The sequence below is a fragment of the Suncus etruscus genome, chromosome 6 (assembly GCF_024139225.1).
Source record: "Suncus etruscus isolate mSunEtr1 chromosome 6, mSunEtr1.pri.cur, whole genome shotgun sequence".
Lineage (NCBI taxonomy): Eukaryota > Metazoa > Chordata > Mammalia > Eulipotyphla > Soricidae > Suncus > Suncus etruscus.
The window spans coordinates 93,905,376-93,925,394 of NC_064853.1; the positions used below are offsets into that span (position 1 = coordinate 93,905,376).

General features: G+C 42.7%; 1 protein-coding gene across 2 annotated transcripts in view; it reads left to right on the forward strand.

Annotated features, from left to right (window-relative positions):
- Nucleotides 1-20,019, forward strand: part of YEATS2 (YEATS domain containing 2) — a 94,909-nt gene that overhangs the window by 54,540 nt on the left and 20,350 nt on the right. For both annotated transcript variants that reach the window (XM_049775816.1, XM_049775817.1), the window contains exons 13-20: nt 1,582-1,689; nt 2,416-2,598; nt 11,246-11,504; nt 13,618-13,779; nt 14,770-14,966; nt 15,890-16,048; nt 16,797-16,973; nt 19,083-19,260. In XM_049775816.1, coding sequence (XP_049631773.1) covers nt 1,582-1,689; nt 2,416-2,598; nt 11,246-11,504; nt 13,618-13,779; nt 14,770-14,966; nt 15,890-16,048; nt 16,797-16,973; nt 19,083-19,260 — 1,423 coding nt within the window. The remainder of the gene's footprint in view (nt 1-1,581; nt 1,690-2,415; nt 2,599-11,245; nt 11,505-13,617; nt 13,780-14,769; nt 14,967-15,889; nt 16,049-16,796; nt 16,974-19,082; nt 19,261-20,019) is intronic.

The window sequence follows — 20,019 nt, forward strand, 5'->3', positions numbered from 1 at the left end:
GCAAGGATTTTCTATAACTTCACTATAATCTATCTGTGAGTTCTGTTAGATGAATGCCTGAACAATAGTGTTTTCCTTAAAGTCTTAAAATTTTGCAAGTTAATTTTTAAAAATAATTCTTGATTATTTTGGGGCCATGTCTGGCAATTCTCAGATTTCTCCTGACTCTGTGTTCCTGGTGGGTTCAGGGGATTATAAGTGATGTCAGAGATTGAACCCTACCCACTGTACTATTTCTCTGGCCCCGTTTTGGTACTTTGGGGGGGGGGGGGTTCAGCCACACCCGGTAACAGTCAGGGGTTACTCCTGACTTGGCACTCAGAAATCGGGACGTCAGGGGATTGAACCCTGGTCCGTCCTAGGTTAGCACATGCAAGGTAAACGCCTTACTGCTTGTGTTACTGCTCCAGCCCCCTAACTTCTTTCTTGCCCTTATTGTTTGTGGCAATTATTTCTTAGATTTGCATTTTGTAATTGAGACTAGAGGCAACCATAGTAATTTTGAACACTGAATCTTTGTTAATTGTTCAAGCTGTTTGTTGTCCCATTTTTCTAAATTCTTGAAAACTTTTCGCATACCTTGGATATTTTATTCAACGTAAGTCAACTTTTAGTACCTTTAAAATGATATGTGTTGAAATACTATACCTGCATTTATTTATTTCTTCTTAAACTCTGGGGTTCTAAAGCAAATAAAATGCAGCTCTATCCTTATAGTTTGGAAAAAGTCCTGGTTATTGAATCTTTTGAATATTAGAGATGAATGATCACAACTTTCCATCAGCCCTTGGACATGGAGCAAGCATTAACTTTTTGGATTTATTTTCTAAACAAGACTATAGTTCAGGTGTAAATGTCTGTAGTTGGTCTTATGACAGAATGCTTCATGAGTAGGGACACCCTGTTTTATTTTAGACCCAAAGTTTTTTCTTCTATTTTTCCAACTTTTGCTGGGCCTATGTAAAATTATGCCAACCTCTTTATCTTTTAATTAGAGGCATCTGCCCTTCCCTTAGAAAGTTCAATTTCCCTTAAGATGTGAATTAGGCGCTGGAGAGATAGCATGGAGGTGGGCCATTTGCCTTGCATGCAGAAGGACGGTGGTTCGAGTCCCAGCATCCCATATGGTCCCCCTAGCCTACCAGGAGCAATTTCTAAGTGTAGAGCCAGGAGTGACCCCTGAGTGCTGCCGGGTGTGACCCAAAAACCCAAAAAAAAAAAAAAAGATGTGAATTACTTTGTTTTACCTCAAATTACTTCATTTTTCTCTGAAGTCAATTAGGGGGAGATGTTGGAGTAACTGGATGCCACCCCATTCAGTATACGACTTGTTACTCATTGGTTGGAAACATCTTTGAATGCAGCACCTTGGATTCTCACTTGTTCTCCACTCCAGGGTGTGTTCTGGTTCTTCCTAAACAAACTACAGGAAAAATCTCAAAGGTCTTTTTGTTTGTGGCGATGTTTGTTTGATGTGCTTAGGAATAGAAATCTCATTTTGTGTCTATAATAATCTAATCAGTTGGATTTGGAATCATCCATTTTATCTAATTGCATGTTGTGTTTCTGAATCTTACCCAGCAGGAGGATTCTTTGTTTGCTTCTATGCCACCTCTCTGTCCTATTGGAAGCCACCCTAAGGTTCAAAGTCCCAAACCTATAACTGGTGGACTCGGAGCTTTCACAAAAGTGAGTATTTATTGGGAGTACAGTTCTGCTATATTGTCCTTTTTGTGGCTACTGGAGTTGATGGGGTAGGGAGGAGTGGGAGAGAGAGAGGAGAGGGGAAAGGAGAGGGAGAGGGAAGAGAGAGAGAGAGGGGGGGGGAGGGAGGGAGGGAGGGAGGGAGAGATAGAGAGAGGGAGGGAGGGAGAGAGAGAGAGACACCTTTTTTTTTTCAGTGTTTCTAGTTCTAAGACCAGATCCAATTTCTGTGATATGTTTGCATTTTTTTAGTGGTGTTACAAGGTTACTATGAAGATCAGCAAGACTACAGAGGACACAAGCAATACATGTGTTTTCTCTTTGCTGCCCCTTTGTCACTGCTGTGAAAAACATGACTTAGCTGAGTTTAAAGATACATCAGTTAGGGGAGAGGGGAATATGGAGCAATAGTATAGAGGATAGAGCTCTTGCCTTGCATGTTGCCAGTTTGATTGCCGGTATCCATATGGTCCCCTGAGCACCTCCCATAGTTATTCCTGAGCATGCCAGATGTGACACAAAAACAACCAAAAAAGATACACCAGTTCATGTCCTTCTTTTGGTCCTGTAAGTAGCTGTTGCAGGCTACATTTCAGCTGTGCTTTTGTGCTTATGGTGGAATCATTCCTTACAGACCAGGCTTCACTGATTCATTAGTTCCTGTAAGACTAGATTTGGATACTAGAAAGTTTCTTTTTTTTTTGTTGCAAGGTGATCATCAAACAGGAGCCTGGAGAAGCCTCTCACATATCCACAGCGGGAGCTGCCAGCCAGTCACCGCTCCCTCAGTATGTCACTGTGAAAGGGGGTCACATGATAGCTGTGTCCCCTCAGAAGCAGGTCATGGCTGCCGGAGACGGGACTGCACAGTCACCAAAGATTCAGCCCTCCAAGGTTCGTGCTGGGTGGGCTTGGGAGGCCAACAAGTAAATGATGCTGTTTGTCATAAGTTATGGGCAAGTGAGGAAAGGGTTCAGATGAGGTGAGGTCAATAATCCCAGGAAATGTGTAGCTGGAAGCCCTGTTGGCAAAAAGCACATTAAATGATGTTAAACCTGTTTACTGTGCAATAATCATTGCAGGAACAGTTGAAAAGTAAAAAGCTGTGTTAATCTCCCTGGAACTAAGGTCTTTTTTTTTTTTTTTTTTTTTTTTTTTTTGGTTTTTTGGGTCACACCCGGCGGTGCTCAGGGGTTACTCCTGGCTGTCTGCTCAGAAATAGCTCCTGGCAGGCTCAGGGGACCATATGGGACACCGGGATTCGAACCAAGCACCTTTGGTCCTGGATCGGCTGCTTGCAAGGCAAACACCGCTGTGCTATCTCTCCGGGCCCTGGAACTAAGGTCTTAGTCTTAATAGTCACTGTTTTCCACTTGATTCAGGCCTAAAGTGGGTCACTGATCAGACCAAGCTCTGCTGTCTGGCTTGGGTTTTCTGCTCAGGTGCTCTAGTTTGCAGTGACATGTTTAATGAGTCTCAGCTCTCTAGAGCATTTATTTTTAATATGCAAATGTCCATGGATGTACTGGAAACTCTAAAATAGCACAGAGACTCATATTTTCCTCCATAGCTGTTTATATATGCTGTATTCTGTTTTGGTTTTTGGGTCACACCCAGCAGCGCTTAGGGGTTACTCCTGGCTCTATGCTCAGAAATCGCTCCTGGCAGGCTCGAGGGACCACATGGGATGCTGAGGTTCGAACCATCTTCCTTCTGCATGCAAGGCAAATGCCTTACCTTCATGCTGTCTCTGCGGCCCCATGTATGCTGTATTCTTATTTCACATTGTGTGATCTTTAAACAAGCTTTCCAAATGATGGATGGAATTCTTGACTACATCCACTTCCATTTTACAAAAAGGTCCCTAAAACATGAGCAGCTCTTTTTAGAACAGGCAGTTAGTGAGTAACAAAGGATTTGAATCCCTGTATACTGATTTAACAAAGGATTTGAACCCTGGTTTAAATGCTTCCCACTTTCAGCTGATTAAAGTACAAGTATTATCTATCACCCATGTCTATTTTTAGAACAGAGTTGAATTATCTCACTTTGGGAGAAAATAGAATACTTTTTTCTTTGGTTTGGCTTGGGGGCCACACCTTGCAGTTCTGTGTTTTCTCCTGGTTTTGCATTTGGATCATTCCTGCCAGGCTCAACGGACCATATGGGATGCCAGGGATTGAACCCAGGTAGACCATGTGCAAGGCAAGCACCCTAAAGAGGATAAATGTAGCCTGATATTATAAGCATATGTGTGGTATTTGCCTCTTAGCTTGAAAACCATAATAGTTAGGGAGAGTGAATTATGTGAGAAGGCTAATGGCTTAGGTATTTTTGATAAGCCTAATAAGCAACCATCAAAATGATTGAGATAAAAAATTCAGTGATGAGTGGCCAGAACAATAGTGCAACAGTATGGTGCTATTTCATATAGCTGATCCAGGATGGATCTTGGTTCGATCCCTGATGTCCCACATGGTCCCCCAAGCCAGGAGTAATTTCTGAGTGCATAGCCAGGTGTAACCCTTGAGTGTCACCAGGTGTGGGCCAAACCCTCCCCCCCCCCCAAAAAAAAAAGAAAACTCAATGAGAGATTAAAAAAGTTTATCTTGCAATTGGCTGGCCCTGTTAGATCCCTGTCCCCCTCCCCATAGTCCCTTGAGCGTTATTTGAAGCGATTCCCTCACATAGAAATAGGTCTTGACTGAGCACAGTGAGCCCAAAAACAAATAGGCAAAATTTGTGACTTTCCAGTAAGATGGCTCAAAGGCCTAAAACTCATACTTTAGTTGATTTATGAGTGTCTTTTTTTTTTTTTTTTTTTTTTTTTTTGGTTTTTGGGCCACACCCGTTTGACGCTCAGGGGTTACTCCTGGCTATGCGCTCAGAAATCGCCCCTGGCTTGGGGGGACCATATGGGATGCTGGGGGATGAAACCGCGGTCTGTCCTATGCTAGCGCTTGCAAGGCAAACACCTTACCTCTAGTGCCACCTTCCCAGCCCGATTTATGAGTTTTATGAGTTTATGAGTTCATTGACAACTTTCCCAAATTTAACCTGGCTCATAAGAGTTCTCTGATGGTCAGATAAGGCCACTTGCTGTAGTTGTCATCGCAAACATAGAGTCTTCCTTAGGGTCCCTGAAAATCTAGATAGTTTTATTTTGGGGAAAAAGGGACATACCTGTCAAAACCTGGGGTACATGATGCACTGGATACCAAGTGATCCAGGGGACCAAACCCAGGATTTGCAATGTAAAATATTCCTTTTTTTTTTTTTCACTATCTCCAAATTCCCTTCCACAATACTTGTAAAAATATACATGCTCACACATTAACACTGTGTGCACACCACTTTTCCCCCCTCTGCACATTGCATTGCCCCCACACCCTCAGTACAGATTGTTTGTTGTTGTTTTATTTTTGTTCTGACCTAGCGATGCTCGGGGGGTTACTCCTAATTCTGCACTCAAGAATCACTCTTTGTGGGCTTGAGGGTCCATATGGGATGCCAAGGATCAAGCCTGGGGCAGCTATATGCAAGGCAAATGCCTTCCCTGCTATGCTATCACTCCGGCCCCCAGAATTTTTAAAATAAGCTTTCTTACTATTTGTTGGTAAATCAAAGAAACTGGAGCTACAGCTTCAAATTTGACTTTGGTTTCCACAGCCAATTTGGCGGGTCCTTAACTGCTTTTTAACACTGATTCTTAGGACCTCCTAGGACAGAGGTCGGCAACCTTTAAGACATAAAGAGCCACTTGGGCTAATTTCTAAAGGAAAAAAAAAACAACCGGGGAGCTGCAAAATCATCAGGGCATTTAAAACAAGCATATCACTGCATACATTGTTTCTTATCTTAATGCTATATACAGGATCCTGAAGTTAGCTGCCCAGATCTGAAGGAAAAAAACTTTCTCACTTAACAGTGTAAAATATATTTGTGCAAATTAATAGCCAATTAAAATATTTAATTCCCCGCCCCCCTGCTATCGCCCTGCTGTCAGAGCCAAGGCAAAGCTTCAAAAGCCGATTGCGGGGGGAGGGGGCAATGGAGCTGTAGAGTTAGAGGTAAGGTGTCTGCAAGTGCTAGCCTAGGACAGGCCATGCAGTTCGATCCCCCACCCTCCATATGGTCCCCCAAGCTAGGAGTGATTTCTGAGCACATAGCCAGGAGTAACCCCTGAGCATCAATGGGTGTGGCCCAAACAAAACAAAACAAAAAGAAAAGCGCATTCTGACTCTGGAGTCCCGGGTTGGGACCCCTGTCCTAGAAAGCATTCTGGTCACAATGCTTCAATTGTCACCTAGCAGTTCTGATTCAGACACAGCCTTTCTCCAAGTTGGCTTTGCCTAGAGATACAAGGGATAAATGGTTTAGGCTTTTTATTCAGTGTGGTGGTGCTTTGTTGTTCAGAAGTTAGCTGACAATTTTGGTTACTTGGCGGAATGCTGAGCCACTATATTTGTTTTCTTCTCACATCGCCACTTACCTCGTGGTAATGGTGGATTAAGGAAAGGTGCTGAGGGGACCTGAGTGATAGTGGTAGGGCATTTGCCTTACATGCAGCTGACCCGGGACAGACCCAGGTTTGATCCCCAGCATCTTATATGGTCCCCTGAACCAGCCAGGAGTGATTTCTGAGTGCAGAATCAGGAGTAATCCCTGAACACCCAACACCCCCCAGCCCCCAAAAGAAAAAGAAAAGGTGCTGAGAGCCTGAGCGACAGTACAGCAAGTAGGATGCTTGTTTTGTATGAGAACCCAGGTTCTATACCCAGTATCCCAAATGGTCCTCCGAGCACTGCAAAGAGTGATTCTTGAGTGTAGAGCAAGGAATAGTCCCTGAGCATCTTTAGGTATTACCCAAAATTAAAAAGAAAAAAAAAAGAAAGAAAAGGTGCTGAGGATTGAGAAAAATTGGTGAGTTCTTATTCTGAGCCAAATTATAAAAAGTATAATTTTTCAAAAGAAAACCTATTCTCGGGGCCGGAGAGGTGGCACTAGAGGTAAGTGCTAGCCAAGGAAGCACCGCGGTTCGATCCCCGGCGTCCCATATGGTCCCCCCAAGCCAGGGGCAATTTCTGAGCCCTTAGCCAGGAGTAACCCCTGAGCATCAAACGGGTGTGGCCCAAAAAAATAAATAAATAAATAAATAAAAGAAGACCTATTCTCGTGTGTAAAAAGACAGCTCAATGGACTATGCATACACTTTGCATGAGGGAAGCCTAAGTTTTATCCCCATCACCACTTGGTCTCCTGAGCACTACTGGGCTTGACCAATCCCACCCCTCAAGCACAGAGCCAGAAGTACTAACAGGTGTGGTTCAAACACTAAAAAAAAAAAAAAAAAAAAAAAAACCCTAACCAGTTTGGAGTTTTAATGCCCTATTTAGAGTCCTTTTTCTAACAGGTAAGTGTTTATTAACCTTTTCTGGGTAGAGCGCCATCTTCTGTTCTCATTTACGGGTTGGGGGCTGTTTGGTCCACTCCTAGTGGAATTCTTGCCTTTTTCTTGGCTTTGTGCTCAGGGCTCACTCTTGGCGGTACTTGGGAGACTATATGTGGTACCAGGGGTAGAACTTGGATCATCCATGTGCAGGATAAACAAAAACCTTAACTTATCTGTATATTCTCTTTCTAGCACCCAGTCTCATATTTTTTTAATTATCTTTATTTAAACACCGTGATTACAAACATGATTATAGTTGTATGATTACAGTCATGTAAAGAGCACCCCCCTTCACCGGTGCAACATTCCCACCACCAATTTCCCAGATCTCCCTCCTCCCCACCCCCCTACACCTGTACTCGAGACAGGCTTTCTACTTCCCTCATTCATTCACATTGTTATGATAGTTTTCAGTGTAGTCATCTCTGCAACTGCACTCATCACTCTATGTGATGAGCTGCATGTCCTGAGCTGCACCTACCAGCCCTCATCTCTCTTGTCTCTGAGATACTGTTAAAAATGTCCTTCATTTTTCTTAAAGCCCATAGATGAGTACCAGTCTCATATTTTATAGGGATTGGGAGGGAATTAATATTGTGAATTGGCTCTGCTAATAAAGACTGCCCTCCTGTGGCCAACTTGGGATATCATGCTGTAGGATTCTTGGAGATGTAGTGTCATGTTCTGGAAATTTTGAGGAAGTTGACTATGGAATTGGCACAAGGTTGGGAAAAGGAGGGGAAAGCAAATCCCCATCGAATTATGGAAAAGAAACTGAAGTAAGCCCAATGTTTGCTTAGTTTAGGAGCATAAAAATAGATTATATAATTTTACTTATATAATGCATTTTATATCTTTAGTAAATCTAAAATGGAAGACTCTTGTCTCAATAAAGTAAATCCAAATAGTTATATCAGAAACCCAAACCCAATAGGTTTAAGTGATTTTATTTCATTTGCACAGAGAAGATCAGTAGTTAGCTGTGTTGTGTGGTCCCACAATCATCAAGAGCACGAGGTCCTGGGACTATGAAGCATGGACAGGAATCAGTGCCTAGCGTCACGTGACTTCCTGAGCATCGATGTGTGTAGTTCTGGAGGCCCCTGAACAACTCTAGGCTGGCTCATGTGATTCCTAGTAGGACAGGGCCACAGTATTGCCACTCCAGTGTATGCCTGAGCACAGGTTAGCCAGCCTCCCTGCATTTTAGCCTCTTCATCTCATGCAACAGTTTTTGTTTTCATTTTTATTTAGAATTTTGTTCCATACCTGAGTCAGGGCTTATTACTGGCTCTCTGCTCACTCAGGGACCATTTGTGGTGGTACTCAGGGGTCCATATCATGCATGCTGGGATTGAACCCCGGATCCATTATGTGCAGGCAAGCATTCTAGATATAAGAAAACAGACTCTTATGGCCCCTGGTCAGCTTAAGTCTATTCCTGTCCTTCTAAGGTTGAAGATGTTATTTATGAGATGCAACTTGTAACTGTCATCTTAGGTCAGTTGGGCCAATAGGTTCCGGCAGGAATGCTGGGTGCTGCCCTCTGCCGGATGGTGTCTGCCGGATCAACTGAGAAACTGCCCAAATCCCTGTTTAACTCCTTTTTTGCTGCTGCAACAATTTCTTTCTCTGGTCCTTTCTGTGGCTGACTTCTTGTTCTTGTTTGTCTGTCTCCCTCTCTTTCTTCCTCCCCCCCCCTTCTTTACCTCTTCCTCTGCTTCTCCTCAGGAAGATTGGCCTTCCTGTTTGCCTCTTCCTTAATTCCCTTAATTAAACCCTGTATCTAACCCTCTCATTGTGGTTTTGATTAGCCCCGCCCTACAGTTTGGTGCCCAATCTACTACATTATCTCTCCAGTCCTCTCAGAATAATTTAGAACACCAGATCTTAGTATATTCGCATTTGATTTGACTCAGAGTGTAGACTTGACCATACGGTCTTCTGCTGTGCCCCAAGGTGACAACAGCCACCAGTAACCTCACTGGATCTTGACCTCAGTGCCTCTTTGAAGCCTCTTCAGCAATATGTGTGGCAGCAGCTGCTATTGGTTTATTTGCATTTGCTGGGCATTTGTAAATGACCCCCATTGATGTCTCAGGAGCTGGCAAGATTCCCATGTTTTATAAATGGGCTGAGTATTGGGAATGCCCAGACCTCCTGAACTCTGCTTGGCAGAACTAGAAAAAAATTATACATAAAATATTCTACTCAGTACAGCATGTAAGATGCTTGCTTTTCATGCAGCTGACTTGGTTTCGATCCTTCAATACTGCCAGGAATGATTCCTGAGCATAGAGCCAGGAATAGACCTGGAGCACCACCAGGTGTGGTCCAAACCCAAAAATTCATTGACTAAATGACTTAAAGTTTTGTTCTTCAATAAGCCTATTATTGGCTGGAGAAATAGTACAGTGGGTAGGTTATTTTCCTTTGATGTGGTCCACCCGGATTTGATCCCTGGCACCTTGTATGATTTCGAGCTTAACAGGAGTGACCCCTGAGTATAGAATCCTGAGTGCCACTGAGTGGGTGCTTCACCCCTTTAAAACAGAAAACCCATATATTTTTTTAAAAATTTAGAAAGCATATGAAACTTCAGTAAAATGCAGAGTAATATCAGTTTTTACCCTGAATTAACATGTTAACAGGTTTTTTCCTTTTTCTTTTTCTTTTCTTTTTTTTTTTTTTTTTTTTTTTTTGGATTTTGGGCCAACCTGATGACACTCAGGGGTTACTCCTGGAGGCTTTGCGCTCAGGTTTTGCTCACTCTTGGTTTGGGGGACACTGGGGGATTAAACCACAGTCCATCCTAGATCAGCAGCATGCAAGGCAAACGCCCTACAGCTGGCCACTGCTCTGGCCCTTAAATATCTTTATTTAAGCACCACGATTACAAACATGTTTATAGTTGGGTTTTAGTCATTAAAAAAAACCGGGCGGTGGCGCTAAAGGTAAGGTGCCTGCCTTGCCTGCGCTAGCCTTGGACGGACCGCGGTTCGATCCCCTGGTGTCCCATATGGTCCCCCAAGCCAGGAGCAACTTCTGAGCACATAGCCAGGAGTAACCCCTGAGCGTTACTGGGTGTGGCCCAAAAAAAAAAAAAAAAACCAAACACCCCCCTTCACCAGTGCAACCTTTCCACTATCAATTCTCTCCCCCTCTCACTCCCTACCCCCTGCCTGTATTTAAGACAAGCAGTCTATTTCTCATTCACTACTTTTTTTTTTTTTTAATTAACTACTTGTGGGCCCGGAGAGATAGCACAGCGGCGTTTGCCTTGCAAGCAGCCGATCCAGGACCAAAGGTGGTTGGTTCGAATCCCAGTGTCCCATATAGTCCCCCGTGCCTGCCAGGAGCTATTTCTGAGCAGACAGCCAGGAGTGACCCCTGAGCATCGCTGGGTATGGCCCAAAAACCAAAAAAAAAAAAAAAAATTAACTACTTGCTCTTAATTTAACATGATACTATCGATATATAGTGTTAATGTTACAGCATGTTCTTACTTGAAAGATTTTACCCCCCCAATTCAGTGAAGTATTCTTGCATATGCTTTTGTTTGTTTGCTTCATCAAATATCTGCCTTTAGGGAAAGGAAAGATCAGAAATACATAGACTCTTGGGGAAAAATAACTTGATTCAAAAATGTTTTGAGGTGCCAGAGCAATAGCACATCAGATAGAGCGCCTTGCACACAGGCAACCTGGATTTGATCCTTGGTATCTCTTTTTTTTTGGGGGGGGTCATACCCGACAGCCCTCAGGGGTTACTCCTGGCTCCAGGCTCAGAAATTGCTCCTGGCAGGCTTGGGGACCATATGGGATGCCAGGATTCGAACCACCATCCTTCTGCATGCAAGGCAAACGCCTTACCTCCATACTATCTCTCCGGCCCCCGATCCTTGGTATCATATGTTCCCCTGAACCTGCTAGGAATAAACCGAGTGCTGCTGGATGTGGCCTAAAAATCAAAAAAACAAAAAATGTTTTAGCAAGGGCCATTTTGGACTGTATGAATTGTTCTGTTCTTGAGATGAAGGAAACTAATTCTGTGAAGAAGCACTACTGGTCTCTCCTCTGTCTTGAACAGGTTGTTGGGGTACCTGTTGGGTCTGCTCTGCCTTCAGCTGTAAAACAGGCTGTTGCCATTAGTGGTGGCCAAATCCTTGTAGCCAAGACCAGTTCCTCTGTCACCAAAGCAATTGGTCCCAAGCAAGTTGTGACCCAAGGAGTGGCCAAAGCGATTGTGAGCGGAGGTGGAGGAACTATCGTCGCCCAGCCAGTGCAGGCCTTAACTAAGGCTCAGGGCCCTGCTGCTGGCCCACCGAAGACTGGATCCCAGGGCTCAGGTAAGGAACCTGACTGGGACCCTTTCAGTAGCTTCCAATTAAATTGCTGTGTGCCAGGGATTGTGTTTGGAACTTAGTTCTACTTAGGAACCATAGTGGGTCTGTACTATAAGGACTGCATAAATGCAGTTGGTACTCTTTTTTTGTAACATTTCACATAAAAGCCCACCCATCATTTGTGTGCATATGTGCTATTTATTGGGGGAAAGGCATATGTTTTAGCAATAATACTAAAAATAATAAGTGTCGGAGTCTGAGTAATATATCAGTACAGGGGGTGAGGCACTTGCCTTGCAGGTGACTGACTATCCTGTTGATCCCCTGAGTACTCCAGGAGGGACTTGAATGCAGAGTCAGGAGTAGCCCCTGAGCACTGCTGAGTGTGGCCCCAAAACAAATAAAAGCACTCAGAATAGTTTAAATAGTATAGGGGCCTGAGTGGTAGCACAGTGGTAGGATGTTTGCCTTGAATGCGGCTGACCTAGAACAGACCCAGGTTTGATCCCTGGCATCTCATATGGTCCCCCGAGCCAGGAATGATTTCTGAGCACAAAGCCTGGAGTAAACCCTGAGCATTGCTGGCTGTGGCCCAAAAACCGAAAAAAAAAAAAAAAAAAAGTAATTCTTGAAATTGTCTGTGTACAGGTCTGAAGGGTAAATCTCTTTTCTCCTCACCTTGAGATTGCTTTGAACATTTTGCCAGCAGCATTCACAGATACTTTGATTCATGCCTTCTCTACCAATCAAGAGTTAAATAAATACCCTAGACATGGGTTAGGCCTTGATTTGTTTTTGTGGGAGCATGAAAACAGCATTCCTAAGACTGTCCTTAATTTGAAACTGTTAATGAGACTCCAGAGTTTCATATGAAATGAAAAAGGTAATAGATGCCCCCCCCCCACTGCTCAATTTGACTGGCTTAAAAAAATTAAAAAAAGAAAAAAGAAATACTGTTTCAGGAGCTAGAGTGATAGTACAGTAGAGAGGGTCTTGCATGTAGCTGACCCAGTTTTGATTCCTGGCATCCCATATGGTCCCCTTAGCCTGTCATGAATAATTTCTTTCTTTTTTTTTTTTTTTTTTTTTTTGTTTTTCGGGCCACACCCGTTTGATGCTTAGGGATTACTCCTGGCTAAGCGCTCAGAAATTGCCCCTGGCTTGGGGGGACCATATGGGACGCTGGGGGATCGAACCGCAGTCCTTCCTTAGCTAGCCCTTGCAAGGCAGACACCTTACCTCTAGCACCACCTTGCTGGCCTCAGGAATAATTTCTAAGTATAGGGCCAGAAGTAACCTTTGAGCGCTGCTGGGTATGGCCCAAAGTCCCCTCCTCCCCACCAAAAAGGCTATTTCAAGTCAGTGGATCCATCTTTGCTAGAAATATGAATACAAGAGACTTTAAAGAAACGGGGAAATTTTTATCCAGTGATAGGGTGATTATTTCATTGGTTGTCTAAACCAGTATCTCAACTGGGGTCCATATAACTGTGGTTCATTCTAGTGCCCAGGATATTCCAAGATGGGGTCTTCATAGGTGAAAACCTTGTAAATGAGGAGCAGGACACATGTCTAGGGGCCCACACAGTGGGCCTAGGATGAAAACAAGGTTAAAAGAGGACCACCGTTGGAAAAAGATTGAGAGTAAAGGTTTAGTAATTACAGTGGGATAAGAGTGAACCAAAACTTCCAATCTAGACATATGTCACAGATACAGATTACCTTATAGTTTATAAGACTCTTCTAATATATGAATTGTCTATTTGTTTTGGGACCGCACCCAGCTATGTCAGGTAACTTGACTCTATGCTCAGGGTTTGCTCCTGTAGGACTGAGGGGATTATATGAGTTTGAACCTTCAGATCAGTTGTATGCAAGGCAAGCACCCTACTGTTCTACTATCTCTCTGGTCCAGTAACTTAATATTTAACCAGCAAAAGATTTGTAAATATTAGCCTATGTTTGATTCTAGGGAATAAATTGCCATGCTTGCTGTTACCAGTTTTCAATGAGTGTTTCATTCCTCTGGATTTTAGTTATAGCATTGGCCTTGTAGTTGATATTACAACTTTTTTTGTCTTTTTTTTTTTTTTATTATTATTCCCTGTACTCTCAGTGATGGCAACATTGCAGTTACCAGCCACAAATTTGGCCAATTTGGCCAATTTGCCTCCAGGAACTAAGCTCTACCTTACAACAAACAGCAAGAACCCTTCAGGAAAAGGGAAACTACTCCTCATCCCTCAAGGCGCCATCCTACGAGCCACCAACAATGCCAGTGAGTTGCTCATTAAAGCCTTTAACTCTTGTGTGCCCACCAGAGGGTCACTTACCCTTCATTTCAGGAAGCCCTTGGGGAAAGTGGGGACTGTTAGGAATAGTGGCATTTATGCCCAAGTGGATTCTCAGCATACACACAATTTAATTAGCAGTTGACTACAATAATCATAGCCTAAAAGGTGATACTGTTATCCTGAGCTTACTTAGAGTTTGGGGTACAGAATATGTGATACTGGGAGGAAGATGTGGCTGTGAGGCTCTCTATGGGCAGAGCGAAGGGGGCTCTTGCTTTCAGGGGTATTTGGGAACTGGAGGTGTGAGAGTGGAATCTAGGTGCTGCTGACATATTGAGAAAGGGTAAAAAAATTTTTTTTCAATTTAAAAAATTTTGTTGTCTTTAAATCAGACCAAGCCAATGGCTTCTCACGTGTTAGCACAAACTCTATCATTGAGCCTCACTGTTGTCCTCACGTTAACTGCTCTTGCCAAAGTATAATTCATAGCCATGTTGTTAATTGGTTATGATGATGGGTTTGTGCTTACATACCTTCTGATCCCTCACACCCTACTCCATACTAAACTGGTGTATCCAAATTTAAGTGTATAATTGAATTCACATAAAGTGATTTAAATTGTTAATTTATAAGTATCATGCCACTAATTAGGAAGTAAAAACTGCTTACAGGCTTTAAAATGGAATTTTAAAAATGTCTGCCAGACTCTCTCTTAAGTCAAAATACTTCTCAGAGATATATAATCTAAAGATAACTTTAAAAATAATTGTGCCCAAGAACTGAACTAACTTTCAGATATGGCCCCTCAAATAATAATAATAATAATTTATGTCAGCTCTCAGAAGTCTTCTTGTACAGAGTTAACTTATTGCAGAAAAGGAGCAGTTAGGAAAGGGAAAGGATAGAGCTATGAAAGATCACAGGTTCTCTTTCTTGATACTTGTGTGAAGCTCTGTCATTTGCTGTGTTTTCAGACCTCCAGTCTGGCTCGGCCACAGGTTCTGGAGGTGGAGGTGGCGGAGGAGGGAGTGGCACTGCTGGAGGAGGAGCTGCAGGGGGAGCTACAGGTGGACCAGGAGCAGGGACTGGTGGGACCCAGAGCCCTGCAGGCCCTGGTGGAATATCCCAGCACCTCACGTACACATCTTACATCCTGAAGCAAACTCCTCAGGTCTGTTTGTTTGTATTTGGCTTCTTTCAAATCCTTTAGTTCTTTAATAACTGTCTTTAGTTGTAGCAGATTTACCTTTACAGCTTTGAGATCAGGAGTCAGTGTTTTATGGCTATATGATCAATCCATATCAAGTTGGATTTGTTTTAACTAGACATATCAAACGCTGCATACCTATGTAGAAAGAACTTGATTCACTTAAGCAAGTTGTGGAATATGGATTTAAACTTTAGTCTTTCTAACCAAATGTTTTTTCACTATGCTGATGCCTCCCAACACATACAGTTGCAAGGTTTTTTAGAATGGAATTACCCATGAGGTAAAATCAGCTTACTGTGTTTGGAGTTGGGTTCAAGATTAGAACCTGGGCCCGGAGAGATAACACAGCGGCGTTTGCCTTGCAAACAGCCGATCCAGGACCAAAGGTGGTTGGTTCGAATCCCGGTGTCCCATATAGTCCCCTGTGCCTGCCAGGAGCTATTTCTGAGCAGACAGCCAGGAGTAACCCCTGAGCACCGCCGGGTGTGGCCCAAAAACCAAAAACAAAAACAAAACAAAAAAAACACCAAGATTAGAACCTGAAAATCTTTCCTTATTTCCCTTGTACTGGGAGTCTTCCTTGTTCCTCAAGGAAGGTCATAGAATTTGGGTTCCAGAGGTTCTTATTGAGAAGAATGGTTAGTCATCAACCTGAGTGGATACAAATAGCATTCAGGGAGAGATTATAGAACTTGGGTTTCCAGTAGCCTGCTCAGCAACTACTTTGCAAAGTAGGAGATGGGATAACCATCAATACTGGCTCTGAGAGCAGAGCTATTTTTCATTATTCTAAGTTGTGTAATTTGTTGTTCATGATGGGATGTGAGTCATTTAAGTAAGTAGTTGCAAATGACAAATTACTAAAGTTTTTTCTTCTCATTTAGGGCACCTTTTTAGTTGGCCAGCCATCACCGCAGACGTCTGGGAAACAACTGACAACTGGTTCCGTGGTCCAAGGAACCCTGGGGGTCAGTACAACTTCTGCCCAAGGACAACAAACGTTAAAAGTCATTTCAGGACAAAAAACAACACTATTTACCCAGGTAAATATACCTTCTCTCCTCATGTGTGGTGGTTGTGGCATTTATTTGAATATATAGTTTCATCTCCATCAGAATTATGAACTATAGAACTTTGTGTTTTCTGTCTGGTTTGGGTATTTGGATTATGCTGAACTCATTTGAGTTGGTTTGTAGAAATGGTATATTTGATTTTTTTAAGCCACTAAAACTACTATATTGAATAGTTCTCCACTACTAAAAAAGGGTAGGTTGTACTAAATGTTAGCCTAAAATACCATGAACATACCTACTTAAATTTGGGCCCTTTTCAGGTAGATTTTCAAATATAAAGGTATTATGCATATGTTTAAGATCACATCACAGTCAATTATTTTTTATAATAATTGCTCTGACATTGAATACAGGTACCAAACAATGATCTACAAATTCATGTGTTTTGTTTTCTTTTGAGGACATACCTGGCAGTGCAGAGTTACTCCTGGCTCTGCACTTAGGGATTATTCCGGGTTGGGATAGGGGATCGATCATATGGGATGCTGGGGATCAAACTTGGGTTAGCCATGTGCAAGGTAAATGTCTTACCTATTGTACTATTTCTCCAGCCCCTAATAACTATTTTTTTGTTTTTTGGGGGGCTCTTGGCTAGGGGGACCATATGGGATGCTGGGGGATCGAACCAGGGTCCATCCTAGGTTAGCGCATGCAAGGCAAACACCCTACCACTTGTGCCACCACTCTGGCCCCATTCAGTCCATCCTTGTTTCTGCAGGCAGCCCCCGGGGGACAGGCATCGCTGATGAAAATATCCGATAGCACATTGAAGTCTGTGCCAGCAACCTCCCAGCTCTCAAAGCCTGGCACTACTATGCTGAGAGTAGCAGGAGGGGTCATCACTGCTGCCACCTCGCCTGCTGTAGCTCTCTCGACTAATGGTCCGGCACAACAGGTAAGCTTTAGCCTGACAGAAACTGGAATGTAGCATAAAGGCAGGGAGGGATAAAAAGATGAGCCGACATTGTGGTAGGTTATTTGTTCTTTTGGGGGGCCGTGGGGTGAGGGGTAGGGATGGGAACCCTCCCAGGAAGTTCCCAGAAGATCCAGTGGCCCTACCAGCAATTCCCAATCAATAGGTTTAGCACAAGGGCCCCTAGATGTGATACTGCTGGGGCACTGTAGTGCCTGGACATATATGAGCTGTGTTAGGGAGATGTTGATGCTTCCAGGGCTGCACCTTTGATGCTTGGTATTAATCATGTGATCTGGAACTGAACCTGGGTTGGAAACATTCCAGGCATGTGCCCTGTCAGTTATTTTAGCTTTCGGTCTACATTTAGTTTCTAAATTTCATTAATTTTAAGAAAACTCGCCGTTTTCAAATATGTCAATTTAATAATGTTTTAAAATTTTAATTCTCAGATTTGTGCGATCATGGCGAGTATCTAATTCTAGAATATTTTCTTTAGCATCCTAAAAGGAGACTAGATCCCCAATAACTATCACTTTTTACATTCTCTCACTCTTTCTCTTTCTCTCTCTCTCTCACACACACAGTATTTATCTCCTTTCTCACTTCTGACTTCTTTTGCTTCACATGTTTTTACAGTTTGTCATTGTATATCAGCAAATCATGTCATTTTCATATTTGAATAATGCTCACATTTATAGATATATAGTGTATTTTGTTTATTCATCAGTCACTGAATATTTAGTAGTTTCTGCATTTAAATCAACACTTAATACTGCTGTGAGCCTTGGTGTATACATTTTTTAAATATTTTTATTGCAGTTCTTTGATTTACAGTGCTCTTGCTGTTTTCAACAGCTAACCTATCATCAGTGTACCTGCCTCCTTCCCTGAAAGACCCTAATGCCACTTCCTCCAGTCCCCCCCAACAACAACTCATCTGTGTGGTTCAGTTCTTTTTTATAAACACCGGTATTTTTGTAGAATAACATGTTTTTTCTTTTGGGGGCTCTCTATTCCTATCCTAGGAAAGGAATTGCAGTGCTTAAGAAGCTACCAAATTATTTTCCCAATTGTTTGTGTGAGTTTAGATTCCAGCAACAATGTATGAGAGTTCCATTTCCCCATACGTGGACATGCAGGACACTTGTTCTTTTTTTTTCTTCCTTTTTTAAATTTTATTTATTGGAGTCCTTATGGTTTATGTGTGAATTAGTTTGATTTACATTTCCCTCATACTTAATAGTATTGAGCATCTTTTCATGTGCTTTGAGACCATTGTGTATCTTTGGAGAAATGGCTGTTCAAAAGCTTTGTGCATTATCTGATTAGGTTATTTTTTTATTTATTAATTGCTTTCGTAGATCATGAAAGATAGAAATCCATTCTTATATTTAAAAAAATAAAAGAATTCTGCCCCTATTATTTGTACCATCTTTTTTGATATTCTTTACCCTATGGGTTTTTTTGGGGGGGCCCACACCCGACAGTGCTCAGGTATTACTCCTGGCTCTGAGCTCAGAAATCACTCCTGGCAGGCTCAGGGATCCATTTCGGATGCTGGGAATCAAGCCCAAGCTGGCTGCATGAAAAAAACAAACTGTGCTGTTGCTCCAGTCTCCTCTTCTGGGGCTTTTTGTTCAGTGGTTTTGGGCCCATACCTGGCTGTTTTCAGGGCTTATGTTCTCATACATATTGAGTATTCAGATAGCATTTTATAAAGTAATAGAATAGGGATAGAATTTTTTTCAGTGTAGTAACAAATTAACTCCTTTTAATTAATTTTCCTCGTTCGTTGAAACCTGTGTATGTAGGAACAGCTAGAGAATTGGTCTTTTAAATGCTCTGACCATGGCTGGGTAACTGACTCAGTTAGCTAGAGCATATTGGAAACTGGCACCACCAAATGTGATTCCTCCCCCCTCCATAAACATGAAATGGCATTTTCCCTTTTGTATGTCATTACACTTAATGGAAAATGGAAATAGTTTGACTAGATAATACTGAGTTTGCTCAGTAGTCATAATTCTTTCAAACCAGTTACACTTTTTTCTTCCTCATTTCTTTAATTCTATCACCTTGGGCAAGCAGTCTGAAGGAGCTCCCAGTTCATCGACTATTAGTTCTGTCATGAAAACTTCTGGGCAGCAGCAAGTCTGTGTGAGCCAGGCGGCCATGGGAACCTGCAAAGCTGCTGCCCCCTCTGTCATAAGTGCAACATCCCTGGTATCCACGCCAAACCCCATTTCAGGAAAAGCTACAGTATCAGGTCAGTTATGCCATGATGATGCTATTTCTCTTTCCTATCTTTGGAAATCTTGTTGGTGTTGGTGATGGTGGTGGCTTTTGTTTTGGGGCCACCCCTGGCTGTACTTAGGGCTTATTCCTGGCTATGCGTTTAGAGGATCAGTCCTGGCAGTGCACCATGGACCACCTAAGGTGCCTGGGACTGAACCCAGGTTAGTGCAAGGCAAGTGCCTACCTGCTGTACTATCACTCTAGCTCAAACATACCTTTCCTTTTTTGGGGGGTGGAGGGGTTGGGGCACGCCTGGCAACTCTCAGAGGTTAGCTGTGTGAAAGGCAAATGCCTTACCACTGTACTATCTCTCCGGCCCCTCAAACATACCTTTCTACTATGAAACTGAACGCTTGGAGATACTGCGGTTGGACTAAAATACAAATTATGGAAGAAATGACTTTTAAGAAATTAATGCCCATGGGCAGGAGTGATAGCACAGTGGGTAGGGCATTTGCCTTGCATGCTACCAACCCAGGACTGACCTGGTTCGATACACGACATCCCATATGGTTTCCCAGCCTGCCAGGTGCAATTTCTGAGTGCAGAGCCAGGAATAACTCGAGTACCACTGGATGTGACCCCAAAACAAAAACAAAACAACAAAAAAAGAATGCCCTGCCTTTTCTGATCACACTTTAGCATGCAATAAATAATATCTCTGCTTTAATTTCTGATACTACATTAAATTGTCTGTACATTCTCATGAAAGAATCTACCAAGGGGCTCA